The sequence below is a fragment of the Hemicordylus capensis genome, chromosome 5 (genome assembly GCF_027244095.1).
Source record: "Hemicordylus capensis ecotype Gifberg chromosome 5, rHemCap1.1.pri, whole genome shotgun sequence".
Taxonomy (NCBI): domain Eukaryota; kingdom Metazoa; phylum Chordata; class Lepidosauria; order Squamata; family Cordylidae; genus Hemicordylus; species Hemicordylus capensis.
The window spans coordinates 181,610,545-181,630,557 of NC_069661.1; the positions used below are offsets into that span (position 1 = coordinate 181,610,545).

At 43.2% G+C, this 20,013-nt stretch overlaps 1 protein-coding gene across 2 annotated transcripts in view; it reads right to left on the reverse strand.

The window, feature by feature from the left end:
* The window catches only part of SLC38A1 (solute carrier family 38 member 1), a 75,080-nt gene that overhangs the window by 13,646 nt on the left and 41,421 nt on the right, over positions 1-20,013 (reverse strand). For both annotated transcript variants that reach the window (XM_053255192.1, XM_053255193.1), the window contains 11 exons: positions 18,793-18,866; positions 16,002-16,094; positions 13,323-13,404; positions 11,594-11,676; positions 7,896-7,954; positions 7,640-7,780; positions 6,375-6,454; positions 5,058-5,158; positions 2,836-2,954; positions 1,084-1,225; positions 887-984 (listed from right to left, as the gene is read on the reverse strand). In XM_053255192.1, the coding sequence (XP_053111167.1) occupies positions 887-984; positions 1,084-1,225; positions 2,836-2,954; positions 5,058-5,158; positions 6,375-6,454; positions 7,640-7,780; positions 7,896-7,954; positions 11,594-11,676; positions 13,323-13,404; positions 16,002-16,094; positions 18,793-18,866 (1,072 nt within the window). The remainder of the gene's footprint in view (positions 1-886; positions 985-1,083; positions 1,226-2,835; positions 2,955-5,057; positions 5,159-6,374; positions 6,455-7,639; positions 7,781-7,895; positions 7,955-11,593; positions 11,677-13,322; positions 13,405-16,001; positions 16,095-18,792; positions 18,867-20,013) is intronic.

Genomic DNA, 20,013 nt, shown 5'->3' on the forward strand with positions numbered 1-20,013 from the left:
CTCTCACAACGGTACCAGATTTTCCTTTAAGTGGCCTCTGCACACGCACATGGAGGCCACTGAAAACGATAGCCTGGTGGGGATTTTTGCTAGAACGCCAGTGTTCTCGGAAGAAAAATGAAACAAAGCAAAAAGCAACCAACAAACCACCAGGCTATCCCTTTCAATGGCCTCGACGTGTGTGCATGGAGACCATTTAAAGGAAAGCCCAGTACCAGTGTGGGAGTCAGTGTGAGTTGCGCAAAGGAGGGATGGTTGATTGGGTTGCCGCCTACCCGCTGCTGCAGGCTCTGCAGTAGTACTGGTCCTGCCATGAGTCGTTCAAAGGTGCCTCTGCACCTCTTCTTTCTCAAAGAAGCCACCAGCGGCCTCAGGGGGATGGCAAGCAGTCAGATCACCACCTCCCTGCCGCCAGCTCTGCAGTTACCACTCCTACCAGGAGTGGTTCAAAGGTGCCTCCATGTCTCTTCTTTCGTAAAGGGGATGGCAGGTCAGGTCTCTGCACAATAAAAGTGATTTCGGGGCACCCCACTGCCTCTTTGTTGTTGTTTTTAAAGGCTGAAATGTGACTCTCTTCCCCCTCCCTCCCCCATACTCAAATTGATTCGAATAGATTCGATCTGAATCTGGCTGATTCAATTCAACTTCAAATCTAATCACCCATTTTAGGGTGATTCAATTCGAAGCTGAAACACTTGAAAAACAGCCAGATTTTAGGTGAGTCTATTTGAGGCCGAATTGATTTGCACATCCCTAGTTGATATGCACATCCCCATCAGAATCCTGCACTTTGCTTTCATTATACTTCAGGAAGTCTTTAGTCTTAGTCTTGCTTTAGAAAGGATTCCTGTGACAAAGCTTAGAATACCTGATCTATAAAACTTACCCAAATCCTCTGAACCAGTTTTGATCCATCTTGGTGTGTGATTTTTAAATACAGAGATGATGGAAGAATAAATATCAGCATATTGGCAGAAGTTACCCCTGTGACAACCAAACACATGAGTTTTGTTACAACAGACATATTCAAGCTTGCCATAAGAAAAAAAAGTTTCATAATAAAATATAATTAGAATACTGTACCTACAACTCCAAAAATATCCTTCATGGAAGGTATGAAAATAACTAACAGGTTGATAAACACCAAAAGGACCAAAGTAACCACAACATGTCGGCATAACTGAAATTTGGTTTTTCTAGCCAGCTCAAATAAAGATGAGCGCACCTGTAGGAAGAGGAAGACATCTGTCAGGCAAACTTTGCATCGGGCAGCCAATCTTCTGGCTAATACCCATCACACACACTGAGATTTGCCTAGCTTCAATCTCATTCCAGAGGGCTTATACGTGAGTGTGTGCATGCGCAAGGGGGAGTGGAGAGAGGGAGCAGGAAGTATTGTCTTTATTGCCACCAGATGCTGTGTATTTAAGTAGAAGGCATTTTATGTTAAGATGGCTTGTTCTAGTGTCAAAATTAATTACTCTTCTGCTAGGATGAAATTAATACTTCCCTTCACAGAGCGTACAAACTAGACTCCCGGTGAAAAATCACTCTCGAAAAGGATGAAACGAACTCAAGCCAAATATGTGCTGTTTCTGCTTTCTGGTGGCTCTTCTATGCTTACATCACAGCATGGAATGATTCCTACCAAGGGGCCAGGAATGGTGTCATGGGCCAGGAACTCACAGGGACAACTCCTGTGTTTTCTCAGGAGACCCTCATCTAGTCAGCCTCCATTGCAACTTGAGCTTATGTACTCCTATCCGCTACACCTCTTGTGACCCCAACCCTCAGTAGCCCAGGCAAGGACTCAAGACTGTTTTTGACAGGAGCTGTCAACGCTCCTGCTTCTGTACTTTAATGTTGATAAGGGAATGCAGAATGAAGCAAGGATGATATGGCAGAGAAAAATGCCACACAATCGTTGCTCCTGCCCCCTTGCTGAGCACATGCACCACACAAAGTTTAGTCGGGGAAGAAACAATGCAAAGTATGAGTGCAGACCTGTGGAAGTGGTAATCCAGTGTATATTTAGGTAATCTGGAAAGGTTGGGAAAGAAGAGCAGCTCTGATAAATAATGCTTCCTCATGGGAGTTGTATGGCACATGTGTAATAGGGCCCCACATCCCCCAGTACATAGTTGTCCTTGACACGCCCAGGAGAAAGAGGGGGGACACATGGGGAAAAGGAACTTTTCTTGGGTGAGAGGTAAGGGAAAGGCAAGGATCTGAGGATTGCTTCCTGAGCCTAGCAAGTGGGGCGGGGGGAATATTCCTTTGGGAGAGAGTCAAGAATCAGTGGGTGTGGGAATTATGAATTGGTACTTCAGCCACCTAATGGCACAGCAGGGAAATGACTTGCCTAGCAAGCCAGAGGTTGCCAGTTCAAATCCCCGCTGTTATGTTTCCCAGATTATGGGAAACACCTATATCAGGCAGCAGCGATATATGAAGGTGCTGAAAGGCATCATCTCACACTGCGTGGGAGGAGGCAATGGTGAACCCTTCCTATATTCTACCAAAGAAAAACCACAGGGCTCTGTGGGCACCAGGAGTCAACACCGACTCGATGGCACAACTTTACCTTTACTGGAGTTCTTAATCTCATTTGTGATTTTTATGAAATTTTGTACTCAGAGATTTTAAGCACTGCTATGGTGGCACTTTCGTGGATGTTTAGAGGGTGCAGGTTGCTGCTATACCATATCTACCCTTGGCAGGAGAAAATGCGGACGAAGAAATAAACTAAACAAAATGATAGTAGCAGCTGGGAATTTGAAATCTATTTCTGTCTTTCATCACTGTTTCCGGTTGGAGAAGAGACTGCTGACTTACAGTGAAAAACAAGACAGGGACCGTGAGTATGACTGCAACAATGACGGCCACGCGAACTGTTAAGACGAGGATGTCATCTTTACTCTGGTACTTGTGAAGCAGATCCGACTGCACATTTTCTGTGGGGAAGACAATGAGAGGACTGTTCAAGCAGTGAAGCAATTAATTCATAGAAGCTGTCACTTAGCAAGAGCCACCTCAAACAAGAAGTGATTAATCTGCAAACAACAGGGCTAGTGATGACACAAGTTGGATCAAAAACAGCATTTGGAACCATGCTTCACTGATCCCATCACTGCACATTCAGGCTGAAGCCTGATGCATACTTCCTTGGGACAAGTCCCATGAAACCCAGTAGAGCTTACTTCCAAGGGAACCTGCACAGTGTGGGCTGCCAATCTGCTTTGGCCCTGCTGGTGGGAGAAGGTGGTGCGGAGGCACTAGCTCAGTGGGAGAGTATCTGCTTTGCATGCAGAAGGTCCCAAGTTCAATTCTTAGGATCTACAGATAGGGCTGGGAAAGGCTCCTGACTGAAACCTTGGAGAGCCACTGCCGATCAGTGGAGACAAAACCGAGTTAGATGTACCAGTGGTCTGACTTGGTATAAGGCAGCTTCTGATGTACAGGAGCTTAGCCCAGAGCATTTAATGAAGCTCCTACTAAATCCAGCAGGTTGCTGTCAAACAGTGCAGGAATAATGACATTTGAAATTAAATCTATGGAACTATTATCATTTGGGATATTTTGAGAGTTTATAGCATAAAAAATTAATGAGTTTTATTAACTGTTTTCTTTAACTTTCTATATTTAAATTGTAGCTATTTTTCATGCGTACAGAACGCAATTAAGTAAATTCAACACAAATGGGGGTGGTGGGGGACACAGGAAAAGCACACATTATTTATTTATTTATCTATTTATTTTTACATTTTATATCCTGCTCTTCCTCCAAGGAGCCCAGAGCAGTGTATTGCATACTTAGGTTTCTCCTCACAACAGCCCTGTGAAGTAGGTTTGGCTGAGAGAGAAGTGACTGGCCCAGAGACACCCAGCTAGTATCATGGCTGAATGGGGATTTGAACTTAGGTCTCCTCGGTCCTAGTCCAGCGCTCTAGCCACTACACCATGCTGGCTTTTTTATTGTGCCAAAGGCAAAGGGTAAAATAAAATAAAAGATTTTTTTAAAAATACAGAGAAATTAAAATGCAGATCATAATGTAACATCTGAAGAAATGAGAACTCTACAGAAAAGCAGTATGAGTGCTGCAAACTCAGTATAAATCTGTCTAGTATTTATTGGCTCATATACTGTGCAGCATCCTGCAGCATTTTAACACAACATGCATGCAGTTGTGCATGAACACTGTGGTGCAAATACCAGAAATTGTACAGATGCAGTTGTGCAATGATACAGCCATTATTTCCATTACTTGCGACATTTGTGCAAGTACACTCTTGTGCAACTGTGCGCGTGCTGTGTGAAAACACCCACAGGATTTTGCACAGTATGTCAGCCACTGTATTCTGAATTATAAGGATGTACCAGATCATTCTAAACAATAAAACTCCAATGATAAGAGAAGGGGGCAAATTTGTTCTTGATGCAGAAGCTCTGCTCAGGTTACCCTTTTCTCTTAGCGAAAGGTTTTTGTTTTACTTTTTTTTTTTTTTACATTTTATATCCTGCTCTTCCTCCAAGGAGCCCAGAGTGGTGTACTACATACTTGAGTTTCTCCTCACAACAACCCTGTGAAGTAGGTTAGGCTGAGAGAGAAGTGATTGGCCCAGAGTCACCCAGCTAGTATCATGGCTGAATGGGATTTGAACTCAGGTCTCCCTGGTCCTAGTCCGGCACTCTAGCCACTACACTACGATGGCTCCACTTGGGCCCCCAGATTTTGTTGGACTACAACTCCCAGAATCCCCAGACATGGCCTTTGTGGCTGGGGATTCTGGGAGTTGTAGTCCAACAACATCTAGGGGCCCAAGGTTAAGAAACCCTGATCTATAGGATTTCCTGTGTCAGATATTACCTTTTGTGAGTGGCGAGGAAGAAGCAGTTCATCCCCATTTCACATAAATCAGGGGGCAGATTATAACACATGAATTTTTAACACACAACCACCACCGAACTATATTTTCTAACTTTTGTTCCAAAAGCACAGTAAGGCGAATGAGGCTACCTAGAATGTCATATGTGTTAGCAGGCAATGGTTACGTACCATAAAATGTCAAATATCCAAAAATAGCTGTCAAGAAGTACATGGCAAACATAGCAAAGAAAGAGATATTGGAAACCATCTGCATTCTTTTCTGCGAACGACTGCAGAGAGAGAGAGAGAGAGAGAGAGAGAGAGAGAGAGAGAGAGAGAGAGAGAGAAGGTTAAAGAACACTATACTTGAGTACATGCTGCAACAATATGCTTTGGAGCAAGCAATTCATCAGCAAGACAGCAGACTGCTGTGATCTCTAGGAGGTGACGAAGGCAAATGACTTGGGCCAAGCCCACTGTCCACTTCTCAGTATCTCCAGCTGGTAATACTGGTTCACAGGCTGCTTGCCTACAGGTGAGCCTTCACAGGTCCTTTTGGTCCTGAGCATGCTAACTGGGCAGCAGACAAGTCTGTAGTACATAGCTATTTTTGCAACCAGTGACTGAAAAACTTCCAGCTACTGACTGTATATACATGTCAAGCCCAGGTCACACTAACATCTCCCATGCAGTTATGGCACAGCAGCTGATAGTCTGTAGTGGAATCGGAATGTCAGTGTATGAACTAGCTCTAAGTTCAGCTAATAGTGTCCAACTCAGATACAGAACAAAATGAATTTGCACCTAAGACTCCAGCAGAATATGGGCAAGCCCCCTTACTCACAGAGATTCCGTTCCTCGCCTGCTACCATGGGTAATGAAAGCGCGAGTAACGAGGCAATGTGCCTATAGAAAAATGGGGGTGAGGTTCCAGAATGGGGGGAAAAGTTTAAAAAACAGCAGCAAAAAACGTCAAACAGTCAAAAAAAAGGTGACAATTACAAAGTTCTTACTGTTAAGGTTAAGGTTCATGCATAAAGAAATAAGGCCTCTGCCAACCAAAGGGTTCAGCTAACTGCCTTTCAGACATGTTTGTTAGCATCAGTGTTGGTTCTTTATATAGTGAAAAACAGTTTGAACATGGCAACTGATGTAAAGTGTATGAATAGTGAAATCTCTCAGATAAAATAACAGTCTGCTACCAGCCCAGATTTAGCTAGCTGCCTTGGAGCTAGACAGTGATTATTAGCTTCTGTATAACACCCCCTCTTCGAAAGTAATTGTTAGCACTGTTAATAGCTGTGCAGATCTAAAGAAAGCCCCACAGCCCTCTCAAATTACACCCGGGGTGAGCTGAGCCTTTCCAGTAGAAGGAGGATCCTGCTGTTTTCTCAGATTAGCAACCCTTTCCTCTGAGTAGCTGGAGGAGTTCAGCGTGGAACTCAATACTAATCTTCCACAGACAAAGCGGTTCATTAAACGACGAAACAACAAATTCTCTCTTACTCTTTCAGCTCACTGTAGATTGGAAGGACGGATGGGTGGCACACAAATGCAAAAGCGATGGTGGGCAGAGCATATACGGTCTGTTAAGAAAACAAATAAATGGAGCATCAGGAAAGAGACATTGTTCCCCAAATGGCATTTAAATAATCTTTAGCATTTCAAATATATTAGCTTGAGTTTTCTGCACTTTTCAGCAAGACTTCCCACTTTTCTTCCGGGCAGGGCTCGCTGGCTGTAACAACTGCATGACATGTGTGGTGCTGCCCAGCGTGGCAATGTTGCATTTCTGCCTGCCATGAAGATTTTAAAGTATCACAGGAGACGTGCCAGGCAAGCAGCTGGGAACCCTGTCTTGAAATGAACAAGGAGTGTTTTGATGAATGGGGAATAGCTGTCAAATAACACCCACAAACAAGCCCTGCTCAGACATTACATTATACATGCATACAGCTGTCTGTATACATATTTCATTTTTAAAGGGGGTATAGGCCCCTTTCAAATGTAGGGTGCAGATAGGAAGTGAACTACTGTGCGTGTACTAAACATAACATGTGAATTAACTGGACATGTGTACAGATCTTCAAGAACACCTTTTCAATGTAAGGATATCTCTGTGTCTAGTCAACATGGACCATGCTTTTTCTTGATGCTGATGTGCTTTTCTCCTTGAATGTTACTATATGCTTAAATTTACTGAATGAGGCTATTCTCACGATGGAGAAACCCCGGGCTAAGGGAGCCCAGCCTGGCTTCCCTCCATCGTGAGAACCACTGGGCTTGCAGGTGAGCCCGGTGGTTCAATGGCGGCTAGCCCACTAAGGCAGCCCTCCCCTTAAACGAGCACTCTGATAACCCCGATGTGAAGATTGTGAGACGCCCCCCGATCCCTGCCGCCCCTACTGCCTCCATGACAGTAACCGTGTGGATGGCCGATCTCGCTGCCCAGGGCAAGTTAGGCTCTACACACAGATCATGTGTAGAGCCTCTACACACAGATCATGTGTAGAGCCTCTATGTATGTGCATTTGGGTACCACAGTGCAGAAAATTCTGGGGGGAGAGGGGGGTGAGAGAGAGAGAGAGAGAGAGAGAGAGAGAGAGAGAGAGAGAGAGAGAGAGACACACACACACACTCACTCACTCACTCACTCGATCACTAATAAAGAATGATTTGCCCTCTAAATGATCTCTAAATAAATAACAAAGCAGAGTTTTGAAACTGTCTGTATAGAACTGAAATGACAATTTTATTGTGAAAAAACATACCTTGGAATTAAAAGTAACATACTTTGGCTGGCACATTTCATCAGCAGCAGCAACACTGTTGGAATAGTTCGAAGAAGCTGTTCCATTTGAAATTTTATCTTGCAGAAGAGGACAGGGTAGTTGAAATTTCTTGTAGACAACCTGAAATAAAAGAGCCACAATTGAACATTTTTAAACACCAGCTTTATATTAGAAGATAATGGATGAATTCGAACTGGCACACACACAAAAACAAACGCAAACCCAAAAAACTTACCACTATGAGAAAGAACACCATACAAGTCAGGGAAAAGCCACTTGTGTATCCAAGATATCCTAGAGAAATACAAAGGAAAATGTATTCAATAATTCATTCAGTCATCCCATTTATTTGCTCAACTGATCAGCATTTACAACTATAGTTTAAGTTTTGGTATTTTATACGAAACATATACCAGGACCATATGTTGCAAAACACATAGGGAAAGGCCATAGCTGGGTGGCAGAACATATGCTTTGAAACACAGAAGATCTCAAATTCAGTTGCTGGCATCTCCAGCTAGGGCTGACAAATATCCCTATCTGAAACCCCACTGCCCTTTGTTGCAGTGCGAGGTGAGCTCACTGCAAGCAGCAACTTTGGAGGTGAGGGAGTATACCAGCGAAGGACAGCAAGTCCTGTATTGGTTTAATTGCTATCACCATGGGGTGGTAATTTGGATTTTCTGTCTGAGTAAAGAATTCTGAATACACAACCTTTGGATGATAATGAGGCGAGTCTCGTTAGCGTGGAGAGTGGGCTTAGCCCGCTCTCCCCGCAGAAGGTCAGGCAGGGAGCCCTGGGTGGCCGGATTGGCCACCCACACGACTGCTGGCTTTGTCATGGAGTCGGCGGGAGCTGTGGGGATAGGGGGCTGAGCAGCCCCCAGAAGTTCCAGGATGCCCTGCGCAAGTGCACAGGGCATCCTGGGGAGAACCCCAGGGCCGGGAGGCTTGTTTCAGCCTCCCGGCAGGGGTCTCCTCATGTTCTGCTGTTCTGCTGCAGAGCAGCACCACAATAACACACAACCGAATAGACGGGGTTAGCGGAGCGCTTGCTCCACTAACCTCCTCTAAGGGGAGGGCTCCGTAAGTGGGTGACCCGCTTTGAGGACACTGGGCTCACCTGCCAGCCCGGTGGTTCTCACGCTCGCCAAAAAGTAGGCTAGGCTCCCTTAGCCTGCTTTTTGGCCATCGTGAGAATCACCTCAATGTGGTAAAGTGGTTAGACTGTCAGGATGTAAGTCAGGATAGCAAGAAAGATGTCTTAATAAAAGAAGATTAGACAAATCCATGGAGGACAAGTCTATCAATAACTATTTGAGGGGTATTTGAGGGACCGCCTGCTCCCAAGGGTTGCTGCCCGCTTGACTAGGACATCTGGGGGGGCCCTGCTCCGGGTGCCGACAATGAGGGAGGCCCGGCTGTCGTGCACTCGGGACAGGGCCTTCTCTGTTGCTGCTCCTAGACCCTGGAATGCTCTCCCGGTGGCCATTCGTTCCTCGGACTCCATCACAGCTTTTAGAAAGCTTTTAAAGACTTGGCTTTTTACCCAGGCTTTTACATAATCGTTTTTTACTGCTGTTCTTGTGTGTTTTTTATCTGCTGTCTTGTTTTTATGTATGTTTTTAGCTTGATGTTTTTACTGCTTTTATTATATGTTTTAATTTTTGTAAACCGCCTTGGGGTTTTCTTTTAACGAAAGGCGGTATAAAAATGTAAAAATAAATAAATAAATAAATAAATAAAATATTGGTACTGATGACTATACACTCTCCACGTTCCAGCTGCTGGGGAGCAGTATTGCATTTATCTCCTGCTCAGGCGAAGGCCATGAATACACCTCTGGGGGAGGGGGGCGGCTTCTTTAAGTGTAAACAGAGCCGGTGCTCCGTGCCGCCCAGCAGCCCCCGCGGCAGGGAATCGCTTCCGCCACAAACCTGGCTCCCATGGAGGTGAGCCCCCACCAGCAGCCAGGTGAGTGGCGGAGGGGATTCCCCACCGCGGGGGCTGCTGGGCAGCACAGAGCACCGGCTCCATTTACACTTAAAGAAGCTGCCCCCCCCGCCCCAGAGGTGCGTTCATGGCCCGCGCCTGCTCCTGCTTGTGGGCTTCCCAGAGGCATCTGGTGTGCCAAGATAGGGTTTGGGCCTCTTCTTAAGTATTCTGAGCTCCTTGGAGAAAGGGAGGGAGATAGATAGATAGATAGTATTTATCTAATCTTGACTTAAAATTCAAGCTTTGTGGGAGGAGAGATTACCCAAATTATGCATTAAGGGGCAAGCTCCAAATGGAAATGTAGAGGGTATTTGGTTACAAAACACAATTTTATTCTCACATTTTTATATCTGCAAATGAATGAGAACTGAAAGCTTTCTCTGAATGAAGAAAACTTCCTATACACAGGCTGGTCCAGACAATACTGTCCAACCAGTGAGGAGGAGTGTGTGTGTTTGCATGCTTCCCACTTCCTACCTGCTATGCTATTCTATCCCTGCATAGTCATGGGGTGGGGGGAGGGCAGAGTGTCCGAACTGCCCTGAATCACAGGATTACAATACTATTTTAAAGGAGTGCTGGAAGTCCCCAACAGGCAAATGGGTTATGTTCCAAATGTTTGTAAGTCAGATGTTCATCACTCAGCACACATAAAGTTCCCAAGAGACGATTTGATTGTATGTGCTGGATGGCATTTGTAAGTTGCAGACTTCCTTAATGTAATATATTATACGCATATGAATACAACGAATATTTATATACTGCTTTTCAACCCAATGCCCAAAGCGGTTTGCACACAGAAATAGATAGATAGATAGATAGACAGACAGATATTAAATGGCTGCCTGTCCCCAAAGGGCTCACAATCTAAAAAAGAAACATAAGATAGACACCAGCAACAGCCACTGGAGGGATGCTGTGCTGGGGTTGGATAGGGCCAGTTGCTCTCCCCCTGCTAAATAAAGAGAATCGCCACTTCTAAAAGGTGCCTCTTTGCTCAGTTAGCAGGGGTTGGCAGCATGATTGTGAAGCTTTGTTTGTAAGTACAGGTGTTTGTAACTTGGATGATTGTAGCTTGGGGAGTGCTTGTATTTCAACAGCATGATTAGAGGTGATTCAAACATTCTGCCTCTCATGTGATAATGATGCACAGGGTAGGGTGGTAGACAGTAGGGATGTGCATTAAATGGATTTTGCATTCTGAGTTCAAAATGAAACATAAATTGGCCAAAACCTTTGGTTGAAACAGCAGTCGAGCCAGTTGAATTTTGAACAAACTCAAAATGTGTTTGAGTGTGTCAGCCAAATGGAAGCCTGGAGAACACGAAACATCCTGTTGTTCCCCAAGGTAGCTCCTAGGGACACCAAAGTCGGTTGGGTGTTAGGGCATGATGGGTGCTACCTACCACCCAACCAAGCAACCAACCCACAAAAGAAATGGGCAAGCCAGCAATTTTTAACAAATTTTTAACCTTTCCCCCAAACCCCTATAGGATCCTAGGAGTGCACAACACAGCAAGTGGTTACTGTCTGGAATTTAAATAGAACCACTTACATTCTTACTGAAACTGAACCAATATTGTCCTTGTTTGGGGAATGAAAAAGACGTAATGATGCTGCTGGTTTTGCTTTCCTTCTTTTAAAAACCAGCCTATTCTATTTACCCTTCCTCAGCTGTCAGATGTTTAATGTTTAAAAACAAGAAAGCCAAATGAAGACATTATTTTGTCTCGGGTTCAGACAGCCAACTGTATTCAGACTGTACCAAATTGTAACCTAGCCTTCTTTATTATATGGTTCCCTATGGATAGTTTATTCTGGGAGCAAGGAGTGTGCATAAATCAGAAGACAGCACACCGCACTTGAAAAGATACCCTGAATGCAGCAGACAAACATTAAAACCATACTCTATTCTGAAGAAGGTAACTTTATCCTTACCTAAGTTCTTAAGAAGACACAAAGGAAGGATTATACAGAATGTCACAGTTACAACCAGAAGTCGCCCATCCACGTACCAGGCTCTGGAAAACATTTTCAAAAATGCAGGGTTAGCATCACTTTCTCACACTTAATTCTCTTTTTTAAAATGTACTTTAAAAACATGATCTCATGTGACTAGATACTCAGAAACTGAACCGTGTCAGGATATCCCAGGACAAGTATTAGACCATATAATCAGGAGATTTAGCTGTACTCTAAAGTAGCTCTTTGCTAAATGTGAGCCACAGGACTCTGCAGACAACCTATTTCCACAAAGTTACTGAGAAAAGTCTTGCCCAAGTGGTGAGAGCAATGCCAGGGGTGGAGCACACACACATGCCAACTGGCATTCGACATGGCCCAGCCTGTCAACACAGGAAAGGATTGCTCAACCAGGCAGACGGTTATTGCAGAACACCATGTGCTATGGAGAGTGATGTTCATGGCTAGCCAGCCGACAGCATGACCACATCTACCAAATGGAAATCCACACTGCTAGACATTCACGCAGCGCTCCATATTAACTTATGTCTTTGCATGTTGCCTAGAACCCACTTTAGTGATGACAGGGCCTGCGGTCCGATATGAGGTTTTCCTGACTATTCCTTCCCTGCAGGCACATCATCCAGTCAGCACTATTTCTATTGGGAACTGGTGCTGATGCTACTCAACAGCATGCAGATACATCAAGAGCCGTTCCCGGGGAGGAGCATGCAATGTGGAAAGGGGTCTGGCCAACACTTTACTTATGGAAAGATCCTCCCTATGATGTGGAACGCTGAGGTGCCCCAGCATTTTAATCACAAGGAGGAACTCTTCACAAGTACGGCACTTGTCTCTGCGAACAAATGCTTTAGTGCAGAGAGAAGTAGGGGTGGGGCTCATGCATGTCACAGCAGGGCCTTTCAAGCACATTCTCAGTAATGCTGTATCTCCAGTCTGCACAATTTATTACTTAAATTATTTAATTAAATGTGCCTTGTGTGCATGTGTAAGTAAGATAAAGTAGAAAAGAAAGCAAAGGAAAACCATTTTAAGTCTAATGTATAATCTTAGCCAGTTTTAGTATTATATTTAGAACTGTGTATGCACCATGATTCTGGGAAAGTGGCAAACACACAATAGATGTAACTATCAACTTTCCTTCAAAGGGCCAAACTAGATGAGACATCTATTGTGTGACTGAGGACTACACATTTGCTTCTTAAATCAAATAGTCGCCACACAGGACCCGAACTCAGATTAGGGCCGAAGTGAGGGAAGGGGGCTCCAACCCTTTGCCCCAATCCCAGTCCAGATTGGATCCCCTGTGGCTCCTACTTGCCCCATGAGGGAATGGGAGATTTCCTTTTGGAGTAAAAGCTTCCCACCACTGAGGCCATAATCCAGATCAGGCCCATGCAGCTGCTATTTACATTTACAAATATGCTGGCCCCAATCACGCAATAGGCATATCGCCTAGTTAGAGAACACAGACCCTCAAGTGGCAGGGAAATCATCATTTTAAGCTCATCCTGCCCCTTAAAATGTTCTGAGGTAACGTTTGGCATACACAAGCAGCATGACATCAGCATACAAAATTCCTAGAACTGAAGGCCCTTAAAGAAAAAATAAATCTAGTGCCTACCTCATCCAGACTCCAGAAGGCATTTAAAGTCAAGTCAGCAAAACCACAAATTAAACTTACGAAAATGTTTCGTCTTCTCCCATAAGAAACTTTATGGCAGCGGGTAGTTCATTTTTAACTATGAAGAGATAGCTCAGCATTGCTGAGGGAAACAAGGTCTTGTTAGAAAGTGAACATGGTAAATCATGACGACACCACACAGCAATGTACTTGGGTTTTCACCATACTATCCTCAGGGCTCATTCAATAGAGGCTTGTATACTCAAATATGATCTCTGAGCAAAATACATCCTCTGGTCTGCTTCAGACCAATGGGACACCATGGCTTCCCACTGTGAATAAGTCTCAGCCAACTGTGGGCTCACCTATTCCCCCTCCTCTTCTTTTGAAGTAGGGGGGAGAAGAGGTAAGGTTTTTACTTCTGCTACGAAGTAAACCACAGTTTTGCATTATGTCCAAACTCGGCAGCTATGGGTTTCCTGTTTTATCTGAACTGGGCATGTCTTAATCGGAACAGTGCGTGTATGTATTTTTAGCTGCTTGTTCCTTTAAAACACAGCTTTAAAACATGTGAGCAATATATGTATTTTGTAATCAGGAACCATATCCAACTACAAATGTCTCATTGGAAATGAGCTTCACAGTGCAATCTATGAAGAAAGCATCACCTCTAGGTAGTCCTACAGTAACTAATAAAATGACCAGTGCAAGTAATACTTTGCAATCTATGATGAAGAAATAGCTCCCAGGTAACCCTACAGTACCTAAATAAATGGGCCAATAAGGTCATCATTTTGAGTCATTCTAGGAAAGTCTCCAAAAGTAATTACCAGGCTTCACTTGCCTTTGGTACATATTGAAATTACTTTATTGGAGCTTGTAGAAGTAGAAAAAAGGCCTTATAAGGGATGAGGCAAGAGTTAGTCTGAACAGACAAGAATGCAAAGGTCAGTTGCTTCACTATGAGAAGCACCCACTACAGTTTTTTAGCATAATGCAGAAAATTTTATTTATTTTAATGTTAGATGTATATACCACCTTTCATTAAAATAATCTCAAGCTGTTTTACAATAAAAATTTTTAAAAATACAGAACTATTAAACAATGAAAACAATACAAATATTAAATTGGAATATAAGAAAAAATAAACATCTATTTAAAAAGTTAAAAAATATATACACATTAACACTATAAAACACAGCACAGAAGCTCATAGTTCAATGTTGTCATTTGGAGACTGGTGCTCTGCAGAGCGAGAGTTACTGAATGGAGTTCCACAAGACTCCATACTGTCTCCAATGCTCTTTAACATCTACATGAAACCACTAGGAGAGATCATGGGGAGATCTGGTGTATGGTGTTATCAATATGCTGATACCCAAATCTATTTCTCCTTATCAACTTCATCTAGAAATGGCATCACTTCCCTAAATGCTTATCTGGAGGCAGTAATGGGCTGGATGAGGGATAAACTGAGGCTGAATCCAAATAAGACAGAGGTACTGATTGCAGGGGATCAAGACCCAAGCAATGTCTAGATCTGCCTCAGTGGGGTTACACTCCCCATGAAAGATCAGGTATGATGTTTGGGAGTGCTCCTGGATCCCAAACATACTGTGGTTTCTCAGGTTGATGTAGTATCCAGGAGTGCTTTTTATCAGCTTTGGCTGATATGCCAGCTATGCCCATTTCTGGAGGTAAATGACCTTAAAACAGTAGTACATATGTTGGTAACTTCTAGGTTCGACAACTGTAATGCACTCTACATGGGGCAGCCTTTGTACATAGTCCAGAAACTACAACAGAATGCGACAGCCATGTTGGTCTCTGGGACAACCCAAAGGAACCATATAACACCGATTTTTAAAGAACTACACTGGCTGCCAATATGTTTCCGAGGGAAATACAAAGTGCTGGTTATTATATATAAAGCCCTCAACAGCTTAGGTCCAGGGTACTTAAGAGACTGCTTCCTTTGTCATGAATATTGCCACCTATTAAGATCATCTGGGGAGGTCCAGTTACGGTTGCCACCCGCTCATTAGGGATGCGCACAAACCACTAGGGCGACCACCAGTGGGGTGGGGAGTGGTTCCCTTAAAAAGCAGGTAAGCAGCTCCTTACCAGCTCACCTGCTGCCACCACTTTTCCCGCAATGGCGCCTGCTCTCCAAAAGGCTGTGTGCAGCTGTGGCACAGTTCCCTGCATGCTCTGCTCTGGCCATGTGCATTCATGTGCATTGCAGCCATGCAGAGGCTGCAAGGAACAGTGCCGCAGTTGTGCCCTGCCTTTGGGAGAGTGGGCACCACCACCGAAAAAGCGGTGGGGTGGCAGGCAAGCAGGTAAGAAGCTGCTTACCTGATTTTAAAGGGAGCTTCTCCCCACACCACTGAGCCAGTTCTAATGCCAGCACCCAAGCCAGTTCAGCGCTTCCCAGAGGTGGTGCCGAACCAGCTCGTGCACATCCCTACAGCTCGTTTGGTGGAGACTCGGGACCAAGCCTTCTCTGTGGCTGCCCTGGGGGTATGGGATATGCTCCCTGTCAAAATAAGAGCATCTCTGATTGCTTTTAAAAAGACCCTTAAGACACATCTGTTTATAAATATGTTAGATAGATAGATAGATAGAGCTACAATGGTACCACAGATGTTGCCGTACCATTAGTTCAATATTGCCGCTACAATTATGCTACAGAGACTGAATATTTATGTAGTTTCTGCACTTTGTCACACTATTTACCTCCAGTATTCTGAAGAGATGTAGATCCAAAAACAATCACCTTTCCTGGGGTGCCAAAGACTTGCTCACCAAGTTTTTCATAAACCATGCAGCCTGGTTAAACCAATTTGAGAAGTTGGAAATGAATCATGACAAGGAACAAGAAGATCAAACCACTATAATTCCTGTACATTTACCAAATCTCCCATTCCTAATTCTGTTTTCATCTCTTCAAGGAGGAATTGCATATAGAGAATAAAAAGGAGGAGCCGATCCAGCTTATCTGTAACCTCTGCTAACTGTGCAGAGACGCACCTTTGAAGTGCTGGCTCTCTTACATTTAGCAGAGGGACAGTAACTATTCCTATTCTGCCCAGCATAATGTCCCTCCCAGTGGCTGTTGCTGGTGTCTCTCTCCTTTGCCCTTTTTAAAGACTGCAAGATCCTTTGGGACAGGGAACCATCTCCTCATTCATTTTGCTATTTTGTAAACTGGCAGCTTTTGCTGAAAAGTGGGGTGTGTGTGTACGTGCATGTACACATACATACTAACTAATGGACACTTTCAAAAGTCAAGGAGTTGTCAGTTACATTTTGAAAGCTGTGAATTCAAAACAAAATTAGGCCCCTTCAACTGAAGTACCTCCTAGCCACCAACATTTATAATACTGAACAACTCAGTCAGCAACTTAAATAGAAATATTTAAAAAGCAGGGAATTATGTATCTCACGTTCATGTATACAAACAGGTATTCTAATACAAGTGGAATACCAAATGTTCTAACTCTGGCACTGGTTTAGACAATACATCCAACCAGCCCCATCGGTGTTCTAATTTTCTCCATCTGCGTGTGGATAGAATTTTGTTCTGAGCGGCAGTATCAAGACAGTATGTGCGCACGTGCCTTCAGAATGGGGCCTTCCTGATTTAACCTGATCGGGATCTAAAATTAACTGAGCGGACATCAAAAAACTTGTGAGCATGAGCACATGCACACGCCTTAGAGGGAACACTGAGCCCCACTGATTATATGGGGAGGAGTGTGGATGTGCTACATAATTGTTTGGGAAGCACAGTGTTTGAACTGATTTAAATTGCACATGATTCAAATCTCATGCACAGTACCATTAAAAAGTACTATTTAAAACACACTGTAAGGGGTGACCTGGACATCCTACCCAGGGCTTACAATCAGGGAGGGTCTAGGAGAGTCCAAGCCTTCCCAAAGATTTTAAGGGAGGCTTAAGGAAAGTGCGCCCAGGTGCAGTCATGATGAAGTTAGCTTCCAAAGTTCCTCCCAAATATATTTAGATTTTATTCTCTCCTCTCCCCCATGAATATATGGCAATGAAATGGTGCACTAGGTAGGAAAGAGATCTGTGCTTCCATGCTCTCCCCCTATGACCTGCTGGAGCCAGGTGAATGTTTTGTCTGAACCAGCCACAACATCATATTTTTGTTTATTGAACAGTCGTGTAAATATAGTTGGAGCACAAGTAAGGAAACAAGGGATTCCCAATGGCCATACTGCTTTCAGCACTGAGGTGTGCTGCTCCCCTCCTATTCATCTGTTTGATGTGTTATGGAATTCTCCTATCATACCAAGCCGGTTTGAGGAAGGATGCATATTGTTTGGGGCTGGCCAGTCTGTAGAACACTTGACGTATTTTGCAAGCAGTGGGGATGCAATTTTCTCTACCTTACAAACCCACCCATCTTGTGTACTCTGCTTATGTTGATCCAAGACAATGGGTGTCCAATCCAAACCCATGGGAAGCAAGGTGATATAACTGAGGGCACTGGGAGTCTCAAATGAGGGACACAGACAGTTGAACCAAAGCACCGTATTCCTGTGCTACCACAGCATTTTACAGAAACTGATGAGGAGAAGAGTGTTGGGAAATGTGCTAGCCTATCCTCTCCCTCCTGACCCAGTTCCTGTTCTGCTCCATCCTCATGGAAGGGGGAGCAGAAGGGCGGGACATATGGATGGTATTTGGCATGGCATTTAGTGGCAGCAGAGCCTGGGGGATTACTGCAGCATTTGGCAGTGGGGCAACATTTGGTACTGCTATATTAGGTGCCGAAACAGCATGGGCCACCTCCTGTATTTATACCCAGATTTTCCAAACTCAAACAAGAAGCTAAGATCACCATAGATTAAAACAGTAAGTTAAAAAACACAGAACCACCACAAGAATAAACAGCAGCATAGAATCAAGTCTGTATGTTTAATGCCAAATTTAATATACTGTAAGACTGTATGAAGGATTAATCATTTTCACAAATTAAAGTTGCACCTCTGTACTCAGTTGAATATACTTTGTCCTGCTGAAGTCATGGCCCCATCCAGCTCAAGTCAGTAGCACTTAAGTACAACTGAAATCAATGAAGCTTCAGTTAGTCATGACTAACATGTTCTATTACTCTTAACAGGGCTTAAGCACAACCGATTGTCACTATGCTGGAGGCCACTGTGTTTAATCACACTCAAAATTGCAGCCTCAAGGAGCGATCTACCAAGAACTGCTGCTGCTCCCCTTCCTATAATTTCATTTTTGTCTGCATGAGTATAGGGGTCAATTAATCATTTCTTTCACATACAAGTACAAACAAGAGTTTGGCTTCAGTTACACTAGTTAAATAAAGGGGATTTAAATCCATTTATCCATTGTACTAAGAGCCACTACTGTGCTTTTTTTCTGTTTTATAACATTGACAGGGAAACTCAGAAGATTATAATCGCCTTCATCCCTGTCCTCTTCGTTGGTAGGTACTGAGTTAATGTAGTAGTTTTGTTTTTTAAATTACCTGTTTCCTTTGCACATATTAACAGAAGATTTATTGAATAAATAGACAGCAGCGTCACTGAAATCAAAAGCAACCTATAAAAAAGGGGAAAGAAAGAACTCTTATAATAACCAAAATGTTGCACAACACTGCATCTGGAATGTTAATAGAAAGATTAGTATCTTTAAAACAATGGTCCCTATGGAAAGCCCCAATATTATTTTGCCTCCTTATTAAAACCTTAGTAAAAATCTAACATAGTTGTGCAGATCCACAAGTAATCAACTCAATATTTCAAAGTTTATTCACCCTCATAAGGGTTGTAATAACAACCATGCAAATTCCCCATAATCCCTGTTAACAATGAAATTAGTCATTAGATCATACAGTATTATTAAGTGATTCTGAAAAACTGGAAGACACAGCTCATCTTCAGCTACTTAATAACAGATTTTTTGAATTTATGAATGTGATGATTTAAATTTAGCAAATTCCTATATGCCAATCAAATCTACCATCAGTCAAGTCTAGTTCAGTTGAAACTTTATATTTTTTGATTTCCCAACAATTGCAACTGAAAAGTTTCAACTACTTCTAAAGTTTAATCCAATTTTATCTACTATTTGTGTTGCAATTGAAAACAGGTATTTTAACTGGAGCTTCACCTTCAAAGCAACAAAAACTTGGAGCTGGAATGAAACTGAACAAGGAGAAAAGCTAAAGTTAGGAGGATAAATTATTCATCTTGTTGAAAAGATTGCAAACATCAATACTAAGCAGGGGGGGAAATTGCTCAAATATTAAGATATTTCCTGCTTTTTGCACAAGAGGTAGATTAGAACTTTGAACACAGAATCATGGGCCATTCTTTTCCCTATGAAGTGTGATGAAGTTTCCTAAATATACAAAATCACTGTATATTTAGTGAAAGTTATATCCTAGACCCTTGGTAAAGGGGGTCGCGCTCTCTCTCTCTCTCTCTCTCTCACTCACACACACACACACACACACTCATACACACACTTTAAAAAAAATAGTTGACAAATAACAGGACATTGTTTTAACTTTCCAAATATTTTCTCTATTCCTGCAAGACCACCAGTTAAGCAGGCGAGCATAAACCAGCACATGTTTATACAATGTTGCCCTGTTAAATTATTGTCCATGTCAGCAAACTATTAGAGAAGGGAAAGTTATTGACTAGACAGTCTAGAAGGTGACTGTAATACAAAACCAATTAAA